The sequence below is a fragment of the Phoenix dactylifera genome, unplaced genomic scaffold (genome assembly GCF_009389715.1).
Source record: "Phoenix dactylifera cultivar Barhee BC4 unplaced genomic scaffold, palm_55x_up_171113_PBpolish2nd_filt_p 000164F, whole genome shotgun sequence".
Taxonomy (NCBI): domain Eukaryota; kingdom Viridiplantae; phylum Streptophyta; class Magnoliopsida; order Arecales; family Arecaceae; genus Phoenix; species Phoenix dactylifera.
The window spans coordinates 634,230-657,892 of record NW_024067706.1 but is presented as its reverse complement, the minus strand read 5'-3'; the positions used below and the strand labels follow the sequence as shown (position 1 = coordinate 657,892).

Genomic DNA, 23,663 nt, shown 5'->3' with positions numbered 1-23,663 from the left:
TCCCACTCGAACTAGGCAATTAGTATCCGGATACGAGTTCTAGTGAGAGAAATAAGAGATGGAGAGCCCTCACTATAAACACGTATCTCCGTGGGGAAAAGAAACCCTCAGCCTGTAATCTCACCCTTTCTTTTCCCCTTATTTGATATCCACACCCCCCCCCCCCCCCCCACCCCATCTCTCTCTTCCCCTCTCCCTCGGGGAGTCGTCGACCCGCGAATCCGAACCCCCCCGCCCCCCCCCCCCCCCCTCGCCCGCCGCCCGAAATCGGCCGATAAATCGCCGAAACCCGCTACCGATTACCCCCTTCCTTGGCCCCTCCTCCGCCGATTCGCCCCCAAGGGCGAAAAAATTGGGAAAAAGAATTAAAAATTTCAAAAAAAAGTCGAGAATATTTTTTCTCCTCTCCTCCCTTCCCACTCTCCACCACCGCCTCTCCCCCGGCGTACGCTGGCTAACGTGCACGCCGCCGCCCCCTATTTAGACCGCCCCTCTCCCTCTCTTCTCATCGATTCTCCAAGGTACGTCTCTTCGCCGACGAATCTGGTCTTGTTTCCGTCCTCAGCGCTTCCCGCTCACACGGTTTTCTTGCGGGCTCGAGCCCTCTCGCTCCGATTCCTGGTTTTCTTTCAATCTGTCCTCTGTTTCTAGGTTTTTGATGAGGGTTTTGGCGATCGGTTTGATCTTTTCCAGGGTGTTTGTTGTCCGATCCGCCCGGTTTTTAGTTGGCTTCGATCGTTTCCGGTGTCGATCGGGGTGAAATCCCATGGGCTGATCTTTCAGGGGCTTTTCCTGATTGGATTCGGTTTGTCTTCAGATTTCTCTGTTTCCAATTTGGTAGAGCGTTCGCTGCTGCTTGTTTGTTTGATAATGGTTAATTTATTTTTCATATTTATTTTGGTGAGATTTCTTGTTCTTTGATCGCGTTGTTTAGGTTGGGGTTCTAATGTGTTAGATTTGGGTTCTTTTTTCTATTTTTTATAAATGAATTGTTTTGAATGCAAAGATTGTTGATTGTGGATATGGATATGGATGTGACTTCGTTTTAATGGCACGCGGGTTTTAAAATTTGCGAGCTTTTGTTTCTGGAATTGGACTTTAGGGTTTATGGATGCAATATGGTTTTGGAAATTAATTTTTATGGGTTGTAGAGTATAACTTTTATGGAATTGAGTTGGAGTGTAAGTTTTTACTTCCCGTCTTTGCCATTTAATAGCTTTTAGATCGAACAAGGTTGTTGGTTTACTGATTACAGTGCAGGAATTAAGATGGAATTGAATTAAAAGAGCCCTTTTTATTGCAGTAAGAGTGTGAGGTGGACGTTGGACACTTCCAGTGCAATGGCTTTCTTTAGGAGCTATGGGAACAAGATGGAATCTGGGCATGACTTGAATGAGAAGGCAGGGGACAGTGGAACTGAGGATGCATATGCTTCTGTCGGCAATAGAGATGGTGATGTGAGTATTAGCGATAAGGATGTTGATATAAAGGCAGAAGACACTTACCAGAGCGAAGAGGAGCCATTTGATTCTGGTAGACAGCAGAGTGATACGTCTGGTTGGAATGCCACTTCTAAAGGAAGAAGAACAACTCCTGGTCAATGGGGCTCAAATTTCTGGAGGGACTGCCAACCAATGTGGGAGTCTAAAGATGCAGAGTATGATGGTAATAAAGGTGAGGAAGAATCTGATGTTAATTCTTTAGAAGAATCAGATGGACAGGGAGATGATGGAAGGCCTCATAGAGGGCAGGTTGATGTACCTGCAGATGAGATGCTGTCTGATGATTATTATGAGCAGGATGGTGAGGAGCAGAGTGACTCATTGCATTGCAGAGGACCGAGCCATCCTAGCAACTCCGATTTAAGATTGCCACCGAAGCCAGCTTCCGGTAACAAGAGCAAGTCAAAGAGTACAAAGTCTGCAAAGTATGATGAATACGGCAATGATGAGGACTATGAGGAAGAAGATGAGGAAGAAGGTGATTTTTTTTGTCTTTTTTCTTGAAAAGCATTTTTTAACAAGCAGTTTTGGAGTCCTTTGAGAAAATTGCAATCTAAACACTTTATTCTTTAACTAATTACAGTATTAATAATGTAGCCTCTTGTTTGTTTGCTTTCAGAAGATGATCCGGACGATGCTGATTTTGAGCCAGATTTGAGCGAAATAGGAAGGGGTCCAAAGGACAAGGTTGCTCTTTGATCTTCTCATACTTTACCATTATTAGAATTTTCTTAATTCTCTCTCTCTCTCTCTCTGTCTCCAGTTGTAGCATTTAGACATAACCTTTTTTAGGGAAATGTTCAGATGTGGTTAGTTTGTTATATGGCCTCAAAGGACTACTAGGCCGTTACCTAGTTATGATCCCAGAACCTGGAAGTGTGGACTGGGGGCAAATCTGGCCTTTATTTATTTATTTATTTTTTGCATGAAGTTGCTGCCCTATGATCCATGCCATTGTGCTTATCAGCTCAAGCCTTTTGCCATTGCACCAAGCGACGACCCTACTTCAAAGGACTACTGCTGGTGTAAATTTAGGATTTAATTGTCTCCCAAGCCTTTGCTACATTGGACTCTACTCTATTATGTTTTATCTTGGCAGCTTATCTGACAACCTTTGTTATATTTTATATATCTTTGCTTTTGTTCCTTGAGACCCATATGTTTATGCTGCCTCTCTATGCCCATAGTGATTTACATAGCTTTTTTTATCGATTAGCAGCATCTTTCAATGCAAAATAAAAATGCTCTATTTTTACACTATTTTAAAAGGTCATGACTCATGACACTTGTGCAAGCTAGAGGATATTACTAAATTATATGTTTTTGAGCCTGCACCAGCATATTTGTGTATTCTCTCAACTCTTGTCTCATTCTAGCTGGAAGCCATGATTTTCCATTGTCACCTTGAACACCATTTTAAGTTGTTTTATGTGAACAGTTGTAAAAATAGCATTAATTTGCAGTTTCAAGGTTCATGTCACCCTATTATTATTCATCAGCGCCAAGGTTCGCCGTACCGGTACCGAACTCCGTACCGGTGCCGCATTAGTATAGGCGTACCGAGTGTCGGTACGGTACCGACCGTACCGACATTGGTGTACCGATACCGGTACCCATCGGTACGGATACGGTACGCTCGGTACCGACCGGTACAGCGAACCTTGATCGGCGCATTGATGATCACAAGGTTCTTGCTTGAGTTACCTTTGCAGTTACATGCTTGTAGGTTCTCTAGATGTTGACGAATTCATCTTTGTGTTATTCATTTTTTTTTATCAAAGACAAAAAATTAATAGTGAAATATTCAGTGGTTATATTTTTGATCCCTATATGACTTTTCAAACTGAAAGCGCAAGGGTTTTCTACATTCATGTTGCTCATCTGTATGAGTCCTTGGGGATTAAAATACTTAATTCCAGTAATTTTAGCAGCCAATCTGCCAAAACTTATGTTTTTTTTTGTCATTTAAGATTAGGCGGCACTCTTGTCCTGCATTGTTTTTTAAAGTTTCACATATCTGCCTTTTGAGTGTCCATGCAATCAGAAATCATGTGGCGGACACCAGGGGGGAGGGGTGCATGTTTGTTTGTGTGTCTTCATGCATGGACATGCATGTTTGGGGGCAATGTGAGGGGGTGAATGATTGGTAGGAGATAAATAAGTATAGGGAAAGTAAGGTTTATGCTTTTTACTTAAAATGGGTTGGATCAAGTCAGGTCAAGGTGGGCTGCATTGGGCCAATTAACAGTTGACCCATGTTAGACTTGAATTTTGTTTTGGTTGTGAATAAAATAGCATGACCCTGACTTAACTGAATTTTAGAGCTGAACTCATCTAACATCTGAAAAATCTGATCAGAGTGGGTGTAACTGGTTTGCGTCGTGGCCTACTTATTTGGAGGTCCACATGGCATTCATTTTTCTTTTCCAATTTTGTTTTTGTGAGGGTTCTAAGTAATACAAACGTCGGATTTCTGTTAGATATTTTAGTAGCTTATGTTATAATAGGGATGGCAAGAATGAGTAAGTATGTCAAGGCATGTAAGCAGTTGAATTAGTCATCTCCAATATGATGACATTATTTTTATGAGCTTTTTTTAAATAAAAACTTGTTAATTTTGAGTTCCATTTTTTTTTTCTCAATTTGAGTAATTTTTGAGTAGAAACATGCTTAATTAAGAGTCTGAGGTAGGTTTTTTGGGATGTCATTTCCACAACTTTGAAGTTCCCTTTGAAGCAAGTTTGATTGAATGCTTGCAGTTGGCTGTGGGAGGAAAAGTTAACTTGCTATTAGTTAGATGCTTGTCTTCAAAGCATCTGCTTTTGTGGCACATACACTTAAAAAAATGCTAAATGATTTATTGTGCTACAGAGGTTGGGATGCTGACTAGAGAATTCATCTTCTATGGTGGGAAAAGGCTTGAATGGAAAGAAAAGCTAGGGTAACTTGGACAGATGGATTTTAAGGCAGGAATATAACATGCTTGGGCAAAAGAATTGTAGTTCCGGAAATGAGGAAAAAGGTTGGTAAGAAATTGATTACTGGAATATCTATTAAAGGGAGAAGGGACTAGGGAATATGAAAGGCAGCTTGATTGCTGATTAAGGGAAAATTTTAGAATGGGAATGGTGGAATAACTATCAAGACCTTTGGCATGGGAAGAGCTTCTAGGTCTTAATGCTTCTTAGCTTGACAAGATCTCCCTAGTCGATATACCTTCATTTAGGAATATCAAAGTAAGAGATGGTTGGGAAGTATGGCCCATTATTCTGGAATGACATATCAAGGATGTGGAAATTCTGAAGCCAGCCACTTTCTGCCCTTAATAAAAAGGATTCTGTAAATTCTATGGGGTGCAATGGTGCAATCATTATCATTATTGTTTTTGTTATTGTTGGTTTTTGTTATTCTTACCGATTTCTAAGTGAAAATCTCTTCTAGTTTGAAGAAGGGGTGAAATTTTGTTAGTTTTAGATCAGAAATAGACCATTGTGTGGATCACTATTTTTGTAGAAGATGCTTTTTTTTTTCTCTTCTGTAATTTAGAATTGTGTTATGAAGGAAGTGAAGGTTCACAACACATGGGATCTGTTTGGTGTTAGTTCTGCTTGAGAAAAAGAGAAGGAGAAGCTAGAAGCTAGATTTTCTAGCTTCTCCTAAAAGTGCTTTTCTAACTCTTTTTAGCACTTTTTAGAGGATGCTACCAGACATTTTTTTTTTTTTTGGGAGTGCTTTTTTGCTTTAAAAGTCACAGAAACAATTTTTTAAAGCAATACCGGACATGTCCATGCACTTTGTGCTAGGAGCCTGAGACGCTTGCACATCCACTCCATTATGATTTCTCTAGATCATCTCTTTGGTGTCAATTCTTTAAGGTTTAGCTTGGAGCCAAAAGGCATTGGCCTGAGGTGTGGAATCTTGGCTGTTTGATTGGATTCTGCCAAAGAGTCAAACACATATATTATCAAGAACAGGATTAATTGTGCCATGTGCAATATGGCGGAAATTGTGGGGTCAAAGGAATTGGAGTATCTCCTATATGAAAATCATGTACCTTGAAGGAATATGGAAAAAATCAACTTTCTGTCTAATGTTAAAACCCTAAAGAGGTGAAATCTTCGTTATGATAGTGACATGTATGTTGCTGTGGTCTGATGTTTTGTTTGGAAGATATTGAAACCAAAAGTTTTGATTTTGGTTTAAATCTAATCTAGTATTATGGTAAATTTCTGAGCTTTAGCCAAAACTAACTTATGGGGCCAAATTTAATATATATATATATATATATGTATATATATGTATATATATGTATAGATATATACACATATATGTATATATATGTATAGATATATACACATATATGTATATATATGTATATATATATATACATATATATATATATATATATATATATATATATATATATATGTATATATGTATATATATGTATATATATTTTCCCAATGACTTGCATTTCTTCATTCTTTAAATTTTAGGAAGCACTTTGTCTAACTAAATTTGAATTTTGCAAGTATTCTTAAAATTTAAAGGCACTCAGCACTATTTTGTTCCAAACTCAGCACTATATTGTTCCAAAATTACTTCGGGGAGCTCTAGCGCTCTCTCTCTCTCTCTCTCTCTCTCTCCATCTCCATTTTCTGATATATGTTTGGCCATCCTAAAGCTGAAACTGTGGAAACATTTCTAATATCGTAAGTTACAAGCAGGTAATATGGTCCTCACTAAACATTACCTTTTTACATATTTTATTTTCCAAAAAAATAACTTTTTAATGGAAAACCATAAAAAGAATACATCAAAAGGTCCAAAACAATACATATATTCTTAAATTATGACATTTATGGTTCTTAACATTTTTTTGATCAGCTGTTTAATTTGTCAATTGGGATCAACATTTTAAAATTTCTGTTTTTTTCAATTGAAACTTCCAAAACTAGAACAAAACTGCCAAAATTGTTTCAACCGCCAAAAGTTGGATTTATTGGTCTGGCTGAAACCAAGTTTTTGAATTGTTCTAGGTATTTTTTTTTAGTAATGTTGTTTTTTCTTCTTGTATGTGTTATTCAATCCTTTTATCACAATTTTATGGTTGATGAAATGGTCCAATGTTTAACATTGCTGCACCTCCTTCCTCTCGTAAATTTTGTATAGATCAAAGTACTCCATACGGTACCGAACTAGATAATACGGAACATACCATACAGTACTAGTTTGGTATTGTTACGCAGTGCAGGAGGCATACTGACTCTCAGTACATTGAACTGGACCCATACCGGGCGTATTGACACAATAACAGAGTGGCACCGGTTATGGGGATGTACTTTAGTATATATATATTTCCTAAGTTTGAATAAGCAAATCAGTTTTTGCTTAGTAATATGGTGTATAGAGAAATGTGCTCTGAGGAGGGGTGTGTATAATTTAATTCTCTCTTTTCTTTTAACTTTATTTTTCATTTTGTTTCTATTGTTTACAGTTTGATTGTCTTGTAACTGTATTTGTCATTTCTTGGTTAATTTGCTGGCTTAAATAAAACGTTTGTCTTTTCTAGTAATGGGTTTAATGAATTGTTTCGATCTCAGGCGATTATGTTCTCACTCATGTTAGAAGAGTTGAAGGGTGATTATTTCTTCTTGCCTATGATATTGTATTTAGGATGGGCCTCTGATTGAAATGGAGATCTTGCTTAGGTTGTTTTTTGTACTTCAAATACTTAGGCTGTCATATTATAGTTAGAACAGATTATTGATTAAATAGGAGCAATGCTCATGTCAATTATTTGCATGGTTATTACATTTATTGTTTGCTGGACCATGAGAAACTGCAAAATATATCAAATGATTTATTAAAATATTGCATGCTGCATCTTGCTGAGGATATTTTCGTTTCCATGTGAATTTAAAGAAGTCTTCCTGTACATTTTTTACATCTTCATTGCTGTAAATAATCTTCATTCTTTTGGTCATATACTGATCAGGTAGCCAAGTTGGAAGCTAAATTGAACATATTTGTTGTTTTAGATTTTTACTTATCCCCCTACTTGATAACAGGCGAAATTGCCAGAGAGCGACGATTTTGATGATGATGATGATGATGACGACGATGATGAGGACCTTGATCTTTCTGATGAAGATGATTTTATCGAAAATCCGCGACGAAAGGTGCGCCGTAAAGCTGGATGCAATCTGAAGTCCAAAGAAATGAAATCTTCTGTACATAGTCGACGAAGAGGGAAAACTTTCTCAGATGATGAATATTCATCAGGAAAAGATTCAGAAGATGATACTGATGAAGACTTTGACCATAAAATAAGGAGATCATCACAATTACGTAAAAAAGTTGGAGGTCGGTCAACCATGTCGGCAAATGTGAATTCTCATGGTAGCGAGCTTCGCACATCTGGTAGGTCAGTGAAAAAAATTTCGTATGCTGAAAGTGAGGAAAGTGAAGATGATGATGAAGAAAGATCAAATAAGACCCAAAAGGTGTGGATCCTTATCTGAAAACTTTCTTCCTTCATAGCTGGATCAAAATCCCTGTATTTCCTTTGCAGTTATTTTACTTGGTCCATTCAATTTCCTACCTTGATTTCCTGGGAAGTTTGATGAAATGGTCTGAATATATACATACCTACATACATATGTACAGGCATGCCTACATTTTGCGAGCAACTTGCAAAGATATCACTAAGGTGCTTCTAGATAATGATATCACAAGCTGGGTTATTGGTTTCAACCTGTCTCAGTGGCATTTTTTAACTTGTAAAGTCCATGCTGAGGGTTTGAAATTGATATCGCCCCTTAAGCCATCAAGATACAAGAAATTGGGTTTGATTTACTTGTTGAACATTTTTTTCTTTCAACAAGCACATGCTTGGAAATAATCAGGTTATTTGTTTCACTCAATAATCTGTTTTGGTAGATAGAAGGCTTATGAGGTTGTTTCTTTGTTGGATACATTTTAGTTTTAGTACAATTTAATTTGATCAATATAGCTAGTATCTTATAGACTCATTGTTGTATTGAACCCAAGGTCCACAATATCGGTACCGGTTACCGTGCTAGTATTTTTCTAGTCCAGTACGGTAAGGTTGGTACGATATGCACTCCATATTGAGACATCTTTTGATCCTTTTTTCTCACTTTTTGTCATTGGTACCTGCCCAAAGTTGGGCGGTACAGGCTGGTACGATATAGTATGCACCCTGGTACAGGGCAATACCATTCGGTTTGGACCGATACAAATTGGTATGGGTTTGTTCGGACTGCTTCATGGCCTATACTGAGCCAAATCTCCATTTCGTCTCCAACCCGGTATTAGTCGGTGTTGGTGTGCCTTGAACTAGGGGTCCGGGATGAGATGGCAATCATTGATTTACAAGTAGCTTCCTGATCTGAATTATGTGGTAGGCGACGGATGTTGTTAACCATGTTACACCTTTGAAATTTTCTTTCGCCTTTTCTGTCTAGGTTTTGCAGGAGGATGCTGAAGAAGATGATGGAGATTCAATTGAAAAGGTACTCTGGCACCAGCCAAAAGGAAGGGCTGAAGAAGCTATGAGGAACAACCAGTTAACTCTCCCTGTTGTGCTGAGCACAATGTCAGACTCCGAACCTGATTGGGATGAAGTGGAATTTTATATAAAATGGAAAGGACACTCATATTTACACTGCCAGTGGAAACTGATCTCCGATCTTCAAAATGTGAGCCTTCATATCACAGTCTGGGTCATAACTAGTGATTGTTTTGAGTAAATGTGCAAATGGTTCCTTTTTTTTCCCTACACTTTCACTGTTATCTGTATCAGCATCTTGCTTTCCGAGGTTTTTATCTTTCTAACTCTACATGGTGAATGGCAGCTTACTGGATTTAAAAAGGTTTTGAACTACATGAAAAAAGTGTCTGAAGAAAGAAAATACAAAAAGGCCTTGTCACGTGAGGAGGTAATACTACCTGGCTGTATCCTGCTTTTTTATTTAATGACTGACATGGAGTTGGAGTTTATATGCTGCCTTTTGTTTTGATGCTTAAACTTTGCCTTCTTCATAACTTGGTTTCTTGAAAAGTGAGATATCTTTCAACTGTAGGCTGATCAATTTATTTGGAAAAAAAATGCTGCATGCCAAATTGCCTATGATATTGGAACTAGTGAAGTTGCACAATATTTCCGGAGGAACCATACCAACCTTATCTGATGGCACTTGAGTACTAATAGGTCTGTTTGCTTTAATCATCTCTAATTGGCCAAAACAAAATAAAATGGCAACATCCTTGTTAAGAGCTAATGCTATAATGGGCATCTGGCCTGGGATCACCTTAGTTTTCTGAGACTTGTTTCATGCGAATGGCCCCTTGTCTAGTGAGATACTGAAATTGGATATTGTGTTTGACATGTTAACGAAAGATAATGATTTTTAAGAAAATTAATTTTTTTAAATTATGAAACAAACATATTTATAGCGGATTATATTTCAACAAATTGGTTGATAAGGAAGGATATGCTTGTGTTCCATTTGGGTCAAGATGATTGTAAGGATTTTTGATGGAAAGGCTTAAGCTTTAGTCTGTTAAAATTTATACTGGATGAACATCCTTCATCTGAGTCATAGCTTTCTTGGGAATTTAATTTATCCATCTGCACTAGAGACATAGTTATGTTTTATATAGGAAAATATCTACAAATTCTCTGCCAGGAATAGAGTGCAAGTGTAAAAACCTTGTATAAACTGCTTGGAAATATGATGGGACATTGGAATTCAAAACATGAACATCAGAAAAGAGAACAAAGGGGACAAATTGGTTGACTAAAATATAGTTTTTCCAACCTAATGATGTCTCTATCTATTAAAGAACATGATACAATGAATTGAGAAATTGTAGCTTCAAATTCTTTATGGTGCTTGGTATTCTTCATAAAGTTCAAGCCATGGAATGCCGTACCGGTCCGTACCGGCCGGTACGGGCCGGTACGTACCGGTCCGGTCCTAGACCGGTACCGGAACGACAAAAAAACCGGTATTTTCGGTTTTTTATCCGAACCGGCCGGTACGGGCCCGTACCGGCCGGTTCGGAGCCCGTACCGGTGCGAACCGGCCGGTTCGCACCGGTACGATTTTTTTTTTATAAGAACCACAGCGCCGCGCACTGTGGTTTTTGAAACCATCGCGTACCATCGCGTATCGGCACCGGTTCATGAAAGCATTCTTGTGGAATGTGTGGAAATATTTTGAACTTATTTGTTAAGAGAATGAGAATTTATGCTTACAATAAGAGTCTATTTTATGTCAAATTTTAGTTCAGCCTGTCCATTTCTGTTCTTGAAAATTCAGATATTCATGTATTTTGTGTGCTAAAAGTTATGATATTGCCTAAATGAGACTATAAATTATGTTCCTCTTTCTTTTAGTGTTATTTTCATAGCATGTGCATTGTTGGATGGTATTCCTTATTTTCCTTTTTATTTTTTTTATTGTTTTACTTTCAGCATGCATCTTGTAAGGAAAACATGTATCATATTTGACCTGCAGGTCTCAAGATTCTGCCCCTCAAATAATTTGTTTTCCTTTGATATTGAAAATGTTTCTTTCTTTTATGACCCTTTTTTAAACAAATTGCCAATTTAAAATAAATTGGGATTTCCTGTAACAGGCTGAGGTTCATGATGTAAGCAAGGAAATGGAGTTAGACCTACTTAAACAGTACAGCCAGGTTTTATTTTATCTGATTTGCATCATTGATTTATAATTTATTTAGTACTTGTCCATTCTCTCCTTTTGTCAGTGCTTTAACTGGTTTTCATCTGTACAATAATCAGGTAGAAAGGATATTTGCAGATAGAATCAGTAAAGTTGATGGTGATGAGGTGGTGCCTGAGTATTTAGTCAAGTGGCAAGGGCTTTCTTATGCTGAAGCAACCTGGTATATTTCGTGCCTAATTTCATTGTAGTTAGAGAGACTGCCAAGTATTCTCATGAAAACTTAAGATTGATTCACAATATTTTAAACCAAAGTCATCATTCGCCATGTTAATACTATTTTGCTACCTCTATCTGGTAGTATTCATCAATCTTTTCAGCTGTGTTGCGTGTATTAACCTGCTCACTGGCGTGGCATCACAACATGTAAGATAGGTACCACATCAGGTGGTTCATGTGGGGTGCACATATTATGCTGATAAATTATGCCAATTGGAGGCATACAATTTAGATCTTGATAATTTCCACAAGCAAGGAGAAGGGAATAAGTATTCTCATCTATTTATATTCATTTTTTCATGAAAAGTTTTCTGGATTCAAGTAGACATTAGCCATTGATATTTTTGGTGCTCATTTGATGTGTGGGATACATGATAAATATCAAATTTCAGTGAAATTCAAGCACAATACCCGCATCTTTTACTTTTCTTATTGTCAATTTATATGCTTATGTTTCTGTGCCTCTTGGAAAAGTCAATGTGGCTTATGCCAATTGCCAAATACTTAAGGTTGTTTAAGCCTTATCTTATTAAGACTCTGGGCACCTCTGCCTTTTTTAAACATTGAATATGATATTTGTTGAGGAGTTGTGATTTAGAAGGTTAGTGAGTTGCATGACAAAGTAGGGGGAGAATAATAGCCTTGTGGGATAGATTATTGCATGAAGTGAACTGGCATGGAATAAGATACATATAATCTGATAAGATATCAATTGGTTAGCTTGCTGGAGCATTATGAATATTATGGCATTATTAATTGATTATGGATACATTATTTTTTTTGGAATTATAGGGACTAAAGTAGACTGAATTATTATGGTACTTTGGAGTGGTAAAAAGTTCTTTGGTGGTACGCATGAACTAGAGATGCTAACATCTGTAAGAACGTGCTGGCATTTTAATAGGAAAATTGCATGTTTAGGATTTACGATGAAATTTTAGTCGACTTCTTTGGCTGTCACTTGGGGACCTTATGCTTGTTGGGCACATGCTTTGCATTGAATATGTGAATGCACCACTTGATCCATCTATTATTTTTTTATGCTTCTAATTTTTGAAACATCTGTTTGCAAGGTAAAACTATGTTAATATGACAAATTTAAAAATGAATATTATAGAGCAAATTGTTATATGTGCAGGAGAGTAGTGAGTAATGAAGAGTTTAAGAGGTGCAAGATAGTAATGAAGTTACTAATATGTCAAAGGAATATATGCATTTTGTTTCTAGGGGCAAACAAACTGGAGGTGTAAAACTAATAAAGTTCACAGCAATGGTGTATCCCTTCTTGTAATTTGAAGACATTATTAGCAACTGTTCAGTTGGCTGCATGTAGAAGGGAAAAGAATGTGAGCACTCATAGTTGTGGAATAAGTATCCTCGTGTTGCAAGGAGTGATACCTTATGTTTTTAAGGAGTTTAGATTGTTGGAGACTTTTCTCCAGTGCCTGGATGTAAGTTCATATTAATAAAAGAATGTTGTAAGATTGAAACACATGACGAAGCTGTTCAACAGCTGAGGAATAAGGCTTTGGGTCTGGTTATTTAAATCGTTCATGCTCAGAACTTCTTCACATTATTCTAAGAGGATGTTTTAAGTGCTTGTTTGTTGCAAGGAAAACTGAAAAAAATGGTTTTCTTGGAAAGCCAAGCTTTTCATTTGCTTGTTTCGACAGAAAATTGACAACCATAGAAAGCTTCTTTCTACATCTCTGGAAAGCTTTTCCTTTTCCCTGGAAGTTTCTTATTTTTCATTTCCTTTTTGAAAGATTCTCTTGCGACCTAGCATACCCTTAGTGGATGGTATTGATTCAATGATGTAAATATGCCTAGAGAGAAGTGCTTTAATTTTTAAGTTGAAAACATGAAAACTTGTAGGTGTACAGAGTTTAATGCATTGCAAGTGAGGTGTGAAAAGATTTGAAGGTCGTTAGTGACACAACCATGGAGGTTGAACATTCTATACATTTATCAGCCATCCTCTACTTGCTAAGAAAGAAATTTATTGAGATCGTAAATAATGTTTCACCACACATGCTTAGAATGTAATGTTCGAATGAGCTACCATCAATGATGAGATCACGAATTTGGGATCTGAATATAGTTGGTTCGCCTTGTAATTGGGAATAAGGCATAACATAAGCTATATTCTAAGTGTGTTAACATTGAAGTTGTCAGAAGCAATTGCTATATTAACAGATGTGAAAGATAGTTTGTGATATTCAAGTCTGTATAGCATATTTAACTATATATTTTTGTTGAATACTGTCTAGAGGAAAGATTTTAAAAAATTGTTTACCCACCACCTTGTTCCACCAATGCATCCTTCATGGAAAACATTTCAGAGATGCATTTTGGTACTTAACTATTTTGATGTTTGGGGTCTTAAGAGATTACAAGAGATTGTAATGCACTCCAAAATCCTTGTTGGCAAGGATTTAAGTATCGGCTGGTCAGGTCAGTACCATTGATACCATACGATTCCTTTCAAAAACATCCCTTAATTGGATGGGACATCCTGCTCGCTTGGTTGAAACAAGTCAGGTCTGGTTGGTACTAAAGCCAGTTCAACCGGTACCAAGGTGCGACCGACTAGGTTGCCTAGTTTTTCAAAAAAAATAGGAGCGCTGTGGGAATAGGGGCTATGCTCTCTTTTCTCATTTTTTTAGTCGCAGATGTGGGGTGTTTGGGCATAAACAACAGAAGAGGGAGAGGGGGGGGGGAGAGCAAGAAAGAGAAGAAAAAAAAGAGAAAATGGAAAAGTAAAAAATTCTGCTACACTACCGAGATGCAAGACTGCCTGAAGAGTTGGGATGGTACAGTCCTGACACTGTACCATTTAAGGAAAATATTGGTATGGGGCTCGATGCTAGTATTTGGTGGGATATTTAATTGTTAGTAACATAAACTATTTGAGTATGTTAGTAAAACATTGGGTGGTTGTTTTTATTGTGAAAGGTTATCCTACTGATAATTTAGTCGATGTAATTAGTTAGGTAATTTATATTGTATACTACTATCAGTATGCTTGTGGGTGTCTTTTTAATGCATACATTGGGTTTGTTGAGTTTATTGTTCATCGTACGGACCCATATTGCTCTGTATCTATACCATATCAGGAAGGTGTAGGTGTCGAGGTTCAGTACCGCACAGGGGCCGAATTAAACTATGTTGGGTGGAACTCATCGATTCTAGCTTGTTTCATGTTGTACCAACCCATATAGCTCGGTTTCAAGTGATATGCGAGAAAAGGGTCCTCTATCCTTGTGTCAGTATGGGAGTTGTACCATACCAAGTGTATCGTACGATATGACAAGGTGCCAGTATAGTAATCAGTACTAGTACAAGAATGCAAGTTATAAGCTATAGATGGTAGAAATAAATTTTTGTCTAGGAATATTGTTATCTTACATCAAGGTCCACTGACTGGTACCGATACCCATACTAGTTTGCGATCGGTTCGATATAGTACTGGTTTAGTATCGTATCGACATACAATATGCAGAGACGTGTCGGCTACTGGTTCAATACCGTACCGACATACGGTACGCAGAGGCATGCCGGTTTTGAACTGGCACACCATTTTTTTCAATGCTTTTTAGGTTTGATTTATTGGTAATTAATTTTTTCAATGATTTTAAGTATATTTGATGTTTTTTGATTTTTTTGATGTTTCTATGATCCTGATACAATCTAAATAATGTATGTTGTTGTTTTAAAGTGATGCAAAATATAAAATGATTAGTAAGATGTTGCATGTTACAAGAAGTAACATGAAATATCTTAAAATAAATTAGTAAGATACAAAATATAAAATGATACAGTCAATTACATATATTTAAAGTAAATACATACCAATTTCTAAAACTTCGTCCTGTGGCGATGCCTCTTTTAGATATCCAGATCATTAGCATAATCATGAGGTACATCAGCTACCCCTTTAACCAAGCGGCGTTGTAGTCTTGTACGCTTATTCCATAAGGAACGTGCTCTGGGTTACTCTCAAAGCTCTCGTTGAAATTCTCGCGCTGAGAGATGCCCTTTGATAATATGGCTATTGAGAGGCCCATCCAAATATGCTGACAGTAAAATCTGATCAGTAAGATGCTTCGGGTTGCATAGGGTAATAGCAACTGGAAGACGATGCCTCAGACACACCATATCTATATCCGTATCTGTCTGAGTCATAGGCTGCCTGTGGTTGCCGGTAATAGGATCCAGTATATAACTCGAAACCTGATATGTCTAAATAAGCCTCTATTTTTATAGTCATTTTTTAAATTTTATTTTATTTTTTAATTTTTAATCGAACAATATATTATTTATTTTAAAAATTATATATAATTCGACTTTTTTTATGGAATTGTGTAGATCGTTCATAGATTACAACATAACATGAAATCATGCTAACATCAAAGTTTGACATGATCTCTCTTTATTTTGCAAATTTCGAGGCGTTTTTCTCTTTTGCAAAAAGAGAGAGAGGAGGAAATGAGGTATGGGAGGAGAAGCATACCTTATTTTGGGTTGGATCCTTCTTGAGTCGTCTTGAATCGCATTTTTGGCAGGAAGGTTTGAAAAAGAATTCAACAAAGGCCTGAAAAGGTTCTTAGGCCTTCCTAACAAAGACTCCCAACACATTAAAAGAGAGGAAGAGAGAGAACCGGTTTGGATCGTCCGGTTCACACCGGTTCTGCATGGAACCGGCCGGTTCGGACCAATTCCGACTAGTTCGGACCGGTTTTGACTAGTTCGGACCGGTTTCGACTTGTTCTGACCGATTTAAGTTCAATTCCGAACCCCACAGTTGAACCGACCTGGTCCCGCGCCGTGTTGGCTCGGTATGGGCCGAACCGCCCGGTTTGGCCTGGTTCGGCATACCTTGTTTTACATGCTAGCCTAGTCTTTAGTTTTATCAGTAATACTTTATTCCAGTTCATATCATCCTTTGCCATTGCATTTTGTTGATAATCAATTGATATTGCTGTCTTTTGTTGCAGGGAAAAGGACACTGATATTGCGTTTGCTCAAGATGCAATAGATGAATACAAGGTACAATTCTTTATTGTGGACTTTGTGTTGCACACATAGTTTTTTCTCTTTATTTCTTTTTTCCTGTTGATTAAAAACTTTGATGCATCTCCTGAGTAGAGCGCATTGCATGCCTTGAAATTGAGATGCATTATTGTGTTAGCATTTTATTGGATAAACATATTGAACTTAAAGGGGACATTGTAGAACTAGAATTTGTTCCTTAAAAATGTTTGTGTCTATTGTATGGTTTCTTTTAGATATTTTAGGAGGTCTAGACATGCTTCCAAGCCATTGCATGGATATTTTATGTATATGCGGGGCATGGATATATTTTCTGGCTGTCTATTCATTACAAGTTATGACACTTAAGCTACATACCTTATAATGGTAGCTAAGGTGCCTTTTCTCAGAGTTTGTGTTTAAAAACAACTTTTTGTCACATTTTTTAAGAAGTACGATCTTGATGGCTGTAAAAGTCATTTCCTTACCTATTTTATGTTTACTTCTTATTTATGTTTATAGAATCCAATCCTTTCTCGGCCATGTTCTCAATCTAACAATTGAGATTCCATAAAATTTCCTTTTGCTCTTCTTCTGTATCGTATGTTTGAGTTTTCAAATTTTCAGAGTTCATATTGTTGGTATTTAGAGGATGATTATAATCTTGAATGCTTGCAGGACTTTTCCAAGCTACGTTATAAATTTAATTTAGATTTGTGCATGGAATTTTTCTTATGTTTTTATTTCTTGATATTTTTTTTAGTCTTTCCAAGTTATATACTTTAAAATTTTTCTTATGTAATGATGCCCTGCTATTTTCTTGCATAAATCATTTTGAGGTTTGATCTTTTCTGTTTAATTCAAGGATCAAATTTGGAGAAGTCATCATTTTATATACTTTGTATATATAGAATTTCTTGATAAACAATTAATTTTGATATGCCTTTAGTGGAACCTCTTCTTGCAGTTCATTCTAACTTGTCAATCATGGGAATCATTTTCTCATTAACTACTTAAAGGATAAGATGGGGATGGACATTTTGAATTGCATGTGTGTATATGCAACAATCCCTTTGTAGGCCATTTTTTTTTTCCTAATGCTTCCTGAATGTTATTTGAACTTGGTTAAAACTATTGGAAGTTCTTAATTTCTATATATTCTATATTAACTTTAGGTATTTTATTGCCCATCCATGCTATTGTGCTTTACCTAGCTGTCTCTATGTTCCTAAAGTTCATGAGGATATTTATGTGTTAGGGAATGTTGTTTATGCAGTAGACTTTTATTTCATTTTTTTTGGGGTTAAATAGTTGGTTAAGATTAGATAAACGAAATTGAAATTCTTGAAGGATAAGCGGATTGTTTTTTTATATTAGACAGTTGCTTGATCAGTTCCTGATGGAACATGAATGTCTGAAAAATAATTTGCATATGAAAATGAAGTGATGCTTTGGTTATGAATGGTTAAAAGTACTTACATGGACCATAAGGTTAATGATATCCTTAGAGGGTTTGTACACTTTCTTTTTCTATTATGTACCTGCTTATTGTAATTGTCTCTGTCCAGACAATTTGTGGAGACATAGCATGGAATTGAATGTAATTGTCAGCTATCAGCTTATTCTATCAACTCAAGTAAAGTTGCATGGTGACCATTTCTGTTATGGAGCCATATATGGATTGGGCAGGAAATAGTCCAGACGTAATTTATTTGGGCCCTCAACCAGACGTAAGCCTGACCATTTTTCAGAAGGTCAAGCCTGAGCTTAGCTTAAGCCCAAGTTCAAGCCCCAAGATTACCATCACTTCTCTTCCTTCGTCACCCCTTTATCCTCTTAAATCCTAGCTTTAACCATTGTTGTGGCCTTTTCTTTTGATCAATGTTACCCTGACCTTTCAAGCTCAAAATTTCTTGGAGGCACATTTGCTTCACATGAATTGGGAGCTGGGAATCGTTTTCTTTTTCTCATCCAGCCCATTCCCATGTTTGGTAACTTGTATGGACTTTGGACATAGGAATGCTGACTTCCTTGGGAATTGAATTCATGTAATAAGGGAGAAGCCATATCATATTTAATATTAAAAAGATTTTCTTACATATCATATTTATTGTCGACTTGTATTAAAATATTTAAAATGTATTAATGTATTAATTAGGTGATATATATTCTATTCTTTGCTATGTAAGTATGTATTGTATTAATATATTATTAAAGTATTATTAATATTAAAATATTTTATTACATTACGTTAATAAAATATAATATTTGATAATATATTATTAATGATATTATCATGTCATAATATATTATGTTGTATGCTATATTTTTATTATTTATTATAATAATTATAATAATTATATTATACTTATTAAACTATTATAATTTATGTTTTGATTATGATAATATTTTCATTCTATTCTTGTTGATAATATTATACTTATATTTTTATATGATATTATTATTGATTTTATGCGTTAAATAATGTTTACATCATATACTAATATTACAGTATTTTTAGGGCATTTCTTATGATATTACTAATATTAATATTTTTAATATATATCACATTAATAATATATTATTGTTTGATAATACGTTATTTGTAATGTTGATCATTTTATAATATGTTATATTTTATATTAGATTTTTTCTTATAATAATGCTTTGTTATTTTTATAGTAAATGATCATAATTAGTGTAATGTTATGAATTTATTGTTATAAATTATATTACATTATTTATAGTCGTGTCATATTTGTTCGGACCCCAAACAATTGGGAAAAGGCTGGATGGTTATGGTTTATGGTATATTTGCATTGTTTTTATGAGCATTATGGTATTATTAATACTAGTATTTATATTAATAATATTAACTTATATAATATTATAATAGAAATTAATAGTTTATAATATTATAATTTTGTAGTATTATAATTTCTATAATAATATCACGTGCTACATTATATATTTATATAGGATACAACAAGCTATGCCAGACCAGGCCGAATCGTCCGATTCTCCTCATACCGAACCGAATCGGTGGAGAACCGGGTTGGTTTAGCCATAAATTTTGAAATCCTCCTCGAATTACCCTAAACTGCTTCGAACTGCTCCGAATCGGGCGATTTGTAGTGGAACTAGTGTGAACCGCGCGGTTTGCACCAGTTTGAACCAATTCAAGCCTTCCTACCTTTTTAAAAGAATTGAATCATGGTTTATTGAATCGGGATGAATGTATGGTTCACCCCATACCGAACCGGTAGCCAACTGATATTGGTCTCGGTATCGATTTGGCGGACCTTATACAATTATCATAATCATTATTATTATTTTATATAATCATGTAAGTTAATTGTAGTATTACTAATATTAGTAATATGTATATCATAAAACCATAACTTTAGTAATGTAATATTAACATATTAGTACAATATTAATATAATCTTAATATTAATATATGAAAATATATTATATTATGTGCTATAAGGTCTACATCATTCTCTCAAGATTACCTAGACTTAGTATAACACATGAATCAAAGTTAGTCATTCCCTAATGATTCCCAAGAATGGATGAGAAGCAATTCCTGATTTTTCTATTCTTGGCAACCAAATATGGCCTTGGGAATATAGGAGATGAAGTGTTGGAGCCATGGAGGTATTAGTGAAGATGGTAGGATATGGATGATAAAGGCATAGTTGGGCCGTTGACATGCTGCCTCATTCTTGTGGAGTGGTAGCCTTGCATAACTACCACTCAGGATAGGCATTGCCTCTACTTCTACACTATTCCACAACCATGGACACAATATAGCTGCCCAGATCACTACTGAAGATGGTAGGTAGGATAGAACAATCATTAGGGTTGTCTAGGGCATGGAAGGGAAGGTAGCAAGCATGGAAGGATTATGGTGCTGGAGGCCAGGCATAGGAGGTAGTGGCAGGGGGAGAAGAATAGAGATCAAAGGTGGTGGGAATGGCTTAGGGAGAGAAGAATTGGTTAAGGTTGAATCCTAGCCATCCATTTAGTGGATTGCAAGATTAATAAATAAACCTGTATATCTATGATGTCTAATATTTTTTCAATATATGGGAATAAAAATATTCTTATTATTTGGGGCTTCTAGCCAGACTTGGGCTGGGCTAGAGGTTGCTGAAAACTAGCTGAAAATCCATCCAGACCTTGTGTTTTAGGCTCCGACCTGACCTGAATCTACAAAAATTTGGCCTGAAGCCAGTCCTGAAGGCTGCTTGGCCCAGGTTTGCGGTCTTATAGTTAGACAATATGATTTCTTCTTCTGATCTAACATGTCAGCATGATGATTAAAAGTTTTATGATAGAGAATGCCACTTTAGCATTCAGTCTTGGTGCATTATGGACTGTAATTGTTGTGCTTATGTGACTCTAATATATTTAACAGGCTCGTGAGGCTGCCATGACTGTGCAAGGAAAGATGGTTGACTTCCAGCGGAAGAAAAGCAAAGGTCTCGTGTTCTTATATTCATTATGTTTTGTTCTTAGTCCTACACTATAAGCTGAACTTGGAATATAACTGTTTGTGTTTTTTCTTTGATTACATTTCTACTGAAACCACTGTCAAGATCTTAAAAGTGGAACTTAATAATGTATGTTTGCTCATTCATGTATAATTTTTAATCTTTTTTGTTTAACAATTATGAAATTTTGCATCTTTCCTTAGTAGTTATCATTTATATCACCCTGTTTATATAAATTAGAAAATAATGGGTCATGAATCATGATCATCATCAGAATGGGCTTTCATTTGTTGAGAAGGCCTATTGTCTTCAAAATGGCTTTTGTGCTAGAATCCAGTAGATGTCTTGGAACTTTATAAAAGAGGATCCTTAGTTATTTTATCGACAGGATTATCTTCTTTTGTATCTCTTTGCGCCTTCTCATATTTTCTTCCAACAAACACGCTGTGCATATTATTTGTTCTACTCATGGCTTGAAAAACTGCTGAAATGGGAAGGTACGACTGGCATTGTTCCATTTTGGCATGAAATTGGCATTGGTACAGGTGCCATGATGACGAAAGAGTGGTACTGGTATGTACCGGCCATACCATTCTATACCGTGCATAGCAATGATATTGTACCATCCATACTGGTTCTGATAGGAAATGGTACAGGATTTGGTATCAGTATTTAAGATCTTGATTCTGTTTTGTAGGTTTGTCATTGTCCGTTGACAAATTCTAAAATTTGCACTTTTAAATCCCTTTACAATCTGGTGCTATACTTTATTGGCAAAGCTTGTAGCGTGTTTTGTAAATTCTTCACTGTTCAAATATTCTGGTTCCCACAACATATGTGCTTTCTTATTAAGATATGTTTTGCATATCTTGCTAAGAGGATATTTCCACATAATTTTTCTCTTGTTGCTCGATCATACTTGAGATGTTTTTGTTGCTTCCATTTTTTTTGTAGAATTATTTGTTTGAGGAGTTTACTTTTCCACAATTCTGTGCTTTCTTTACTGAAGTCCTTTTCGGTCTTTCTTTTGTCTCAAACTGACATTATTGCATTTATAGACAGCATCATTTAAGGAATATGTTCGTGCTTGTTGTTAGTAAATGAATTTATGACAATGATAGGTTTAGATATGATTCTCTCTGTTGACTAATTGCCAATAGAAAATTGTGAGCCTCACTTTTAGTATTTCGTGTGCTTCTATTCTGAAATTTGTGTTTCTAATGCCAGTAATGCATCAAATTGTCATTACACACTAAATAAACTTTTGGTATTCTATACAACTGTTTTCTTGTATCGGTAGAATTCATTTCAGGTTTTCCTTGTCATTACAAGTATCTTGTCGAGCAAAAAAGAAGGCTCAATGCATTGTCCTTCAGTCATGAATCTGCATTGCATTAAATTCCTGTTTAGAAAAGTCCTTATGAAATCATTTAAACTTTATTGTAATTATTCTTCCCCTCTGTCCTCTTTTTCCTTTGCCATAATGAAGTTATTTGAGGTACTTTCATGGGTTTCCTGTAGCTTCTTCTGGCAAGCATTTTTTGCAATTTCTCAACTTCTACCTCATTTTATAAATAAATGTACAAAGATGTATTTTTGATTTGTTTTGTTGTTTTCAGCTAGTTTGCGAAAGCTTGATGAGCAACCTGAATGGCTGAAAGGAGGTAAACTTCGTGATTATCAACTGGAGGGCTTGAATTTTCTTGTTAACAGGTATATTATCACTTCTTTTTGTTAGAATGTTCTCTTGCAGACCAGTCACTTCCAATGTTCTACTAGTTAGCCTCCTTCTAGAATGCTTAGACATGGCCATATTGTAGCACAGCTGGAGAAATGATACAAATGTCATCTTAGCTGATGAAATGGGTCTTGGTAAAACCGTTCAGTCGGTTTCTATGTTAGGCTTTCTTCAGGTATGTTCTTTGTTATCCCACAAATATGTTGTCTTCTGTGATCCCATTTTTTTGTTTTCTTTGATGTAGTCTGCCTGTTCTTGTTGCAGAATACTCAACAAATTCATGGTCCTTTTCTTGTTGTTGTACCACTCTCGACGTTGTCAAACTGGGCAAGAGAATTCAGAAAGTGGCTTCCTGAAATGAATATAGTGGTATATGTTGGAAATCGTGCTAGCAGAGAGGTAAGTCCTGTTTGCATAGTGCATTTTTTTAAGGTCTATGTACAGTAGATAGGGAAAATCATGGAAGAGTAGATATCTTGTAGTTAATAGTTAAATTTTATTAAAATAGTAACAAATTCAAGTAAAACAATGATATTTGAGAGTAGACAAACAATGATATTTGAGAACTAATTCCTAATATTTCCTTGAAAGTCAACCATCAACGTCTACGGAATGATGACAAACGCATGAGACAATTGTGTATTGGCCACTATGTTCCTAATTGTGATTGGTTCAATTAATAGTTGTCCTTGATCTATTATTTGTGTACAATTTGCAAGGCAAGAAAAGGGTGAGTTCTAATTTGAATCATGGAGAAATTTTGAACGATCTAGCTCTAGGATATCGAGTTAATTTAGAATATAATTAATGTGATTTATGCTTATGTATGTGGTGCCTTGTTACCTAATGCAACTTGATAAGATAATGATATAGTATGGTTATTAGGTGCAAGTAACTT

The 23,663-nt window shown here is 35.9% G+C and overlaps 1 protein-coding gene across 7 annotated transcripts in view; it reads left to right on the top strand.

Moving 5' to 3' along the window:
- The first annotated feature begins 246 nt into the window (after nucleotides 1-246).
- Nucleotides 247-23,663, top strand: part of LOC103723392 (protein CHROMATIN REMODELING 5) — a 47,663-nt gene continuing 24,246 nt past the window's right edge. Inside the window, exons 1-14 of one of the 7 annotated variants that reach the window (XR_005507404.1) lie at nucleotides 249-521; nucleotides 1,304-1,674; nucleotides 1,768-1,980; nucleotides 2,122-2,189; nucleotides 7,574-8,008; nucleotides 8,993-9,226; nucleotides 9,383-9,466; nucleotides 11,172-11,231; nucleotides 11,338-11,441; nucleotides 16,495-16,546; nucleotides 20,952-21,015; nucleotides 22,647-22,740; nucleotides 22,853-22,940; nucleotides 23,030-23,164. Coding sequence is in view for 2 of the 7 variants with exons in the window: in XM_039117039.1 (XP_038972967.1) it covers nucleotides 1,341-1,980; nucleotides 2,122-2,189; nucleotides 7,574-8,008; nucleotides 8,993-9,226; nucleotides 9,383-9,466; nucleotides 11,172-11,231; nucleotides 11,338-11,441; nucleotides 16,495-16,546; nucleotides 20,952-21,015; nucleotides 22,647-22,740; nucleotides 22,853-22,940; nucleotides 23,030-23,164 (2,058 nt within the window). In the remaining 5 variants the exon portion in view is untranslated. Of the gene's footprint in view, nucleotides 522-1,303; nucleotides 1,981-2,121; nucleotides 2,190-7,573; nucleotides 8,009-8,992; nucleotides 9,227-9,382; nucleotides 9,467-11,171; nucleotides 11,232-11,337; nucleotides 11,442-16,494; nucleotides 16,547-20,951; nucleotides 21,016-22,646; nucleotides 22,741-22,852; nucleotides 22,941-23,029; nucleotides 23,165-23,663 lie in introns of all 7 variants that reach the window. The other 6 variants (XM_039117039.1, XR_005507405.1, XR_005507402.1 and 3 more) reach the window with 6 other exon arrangements.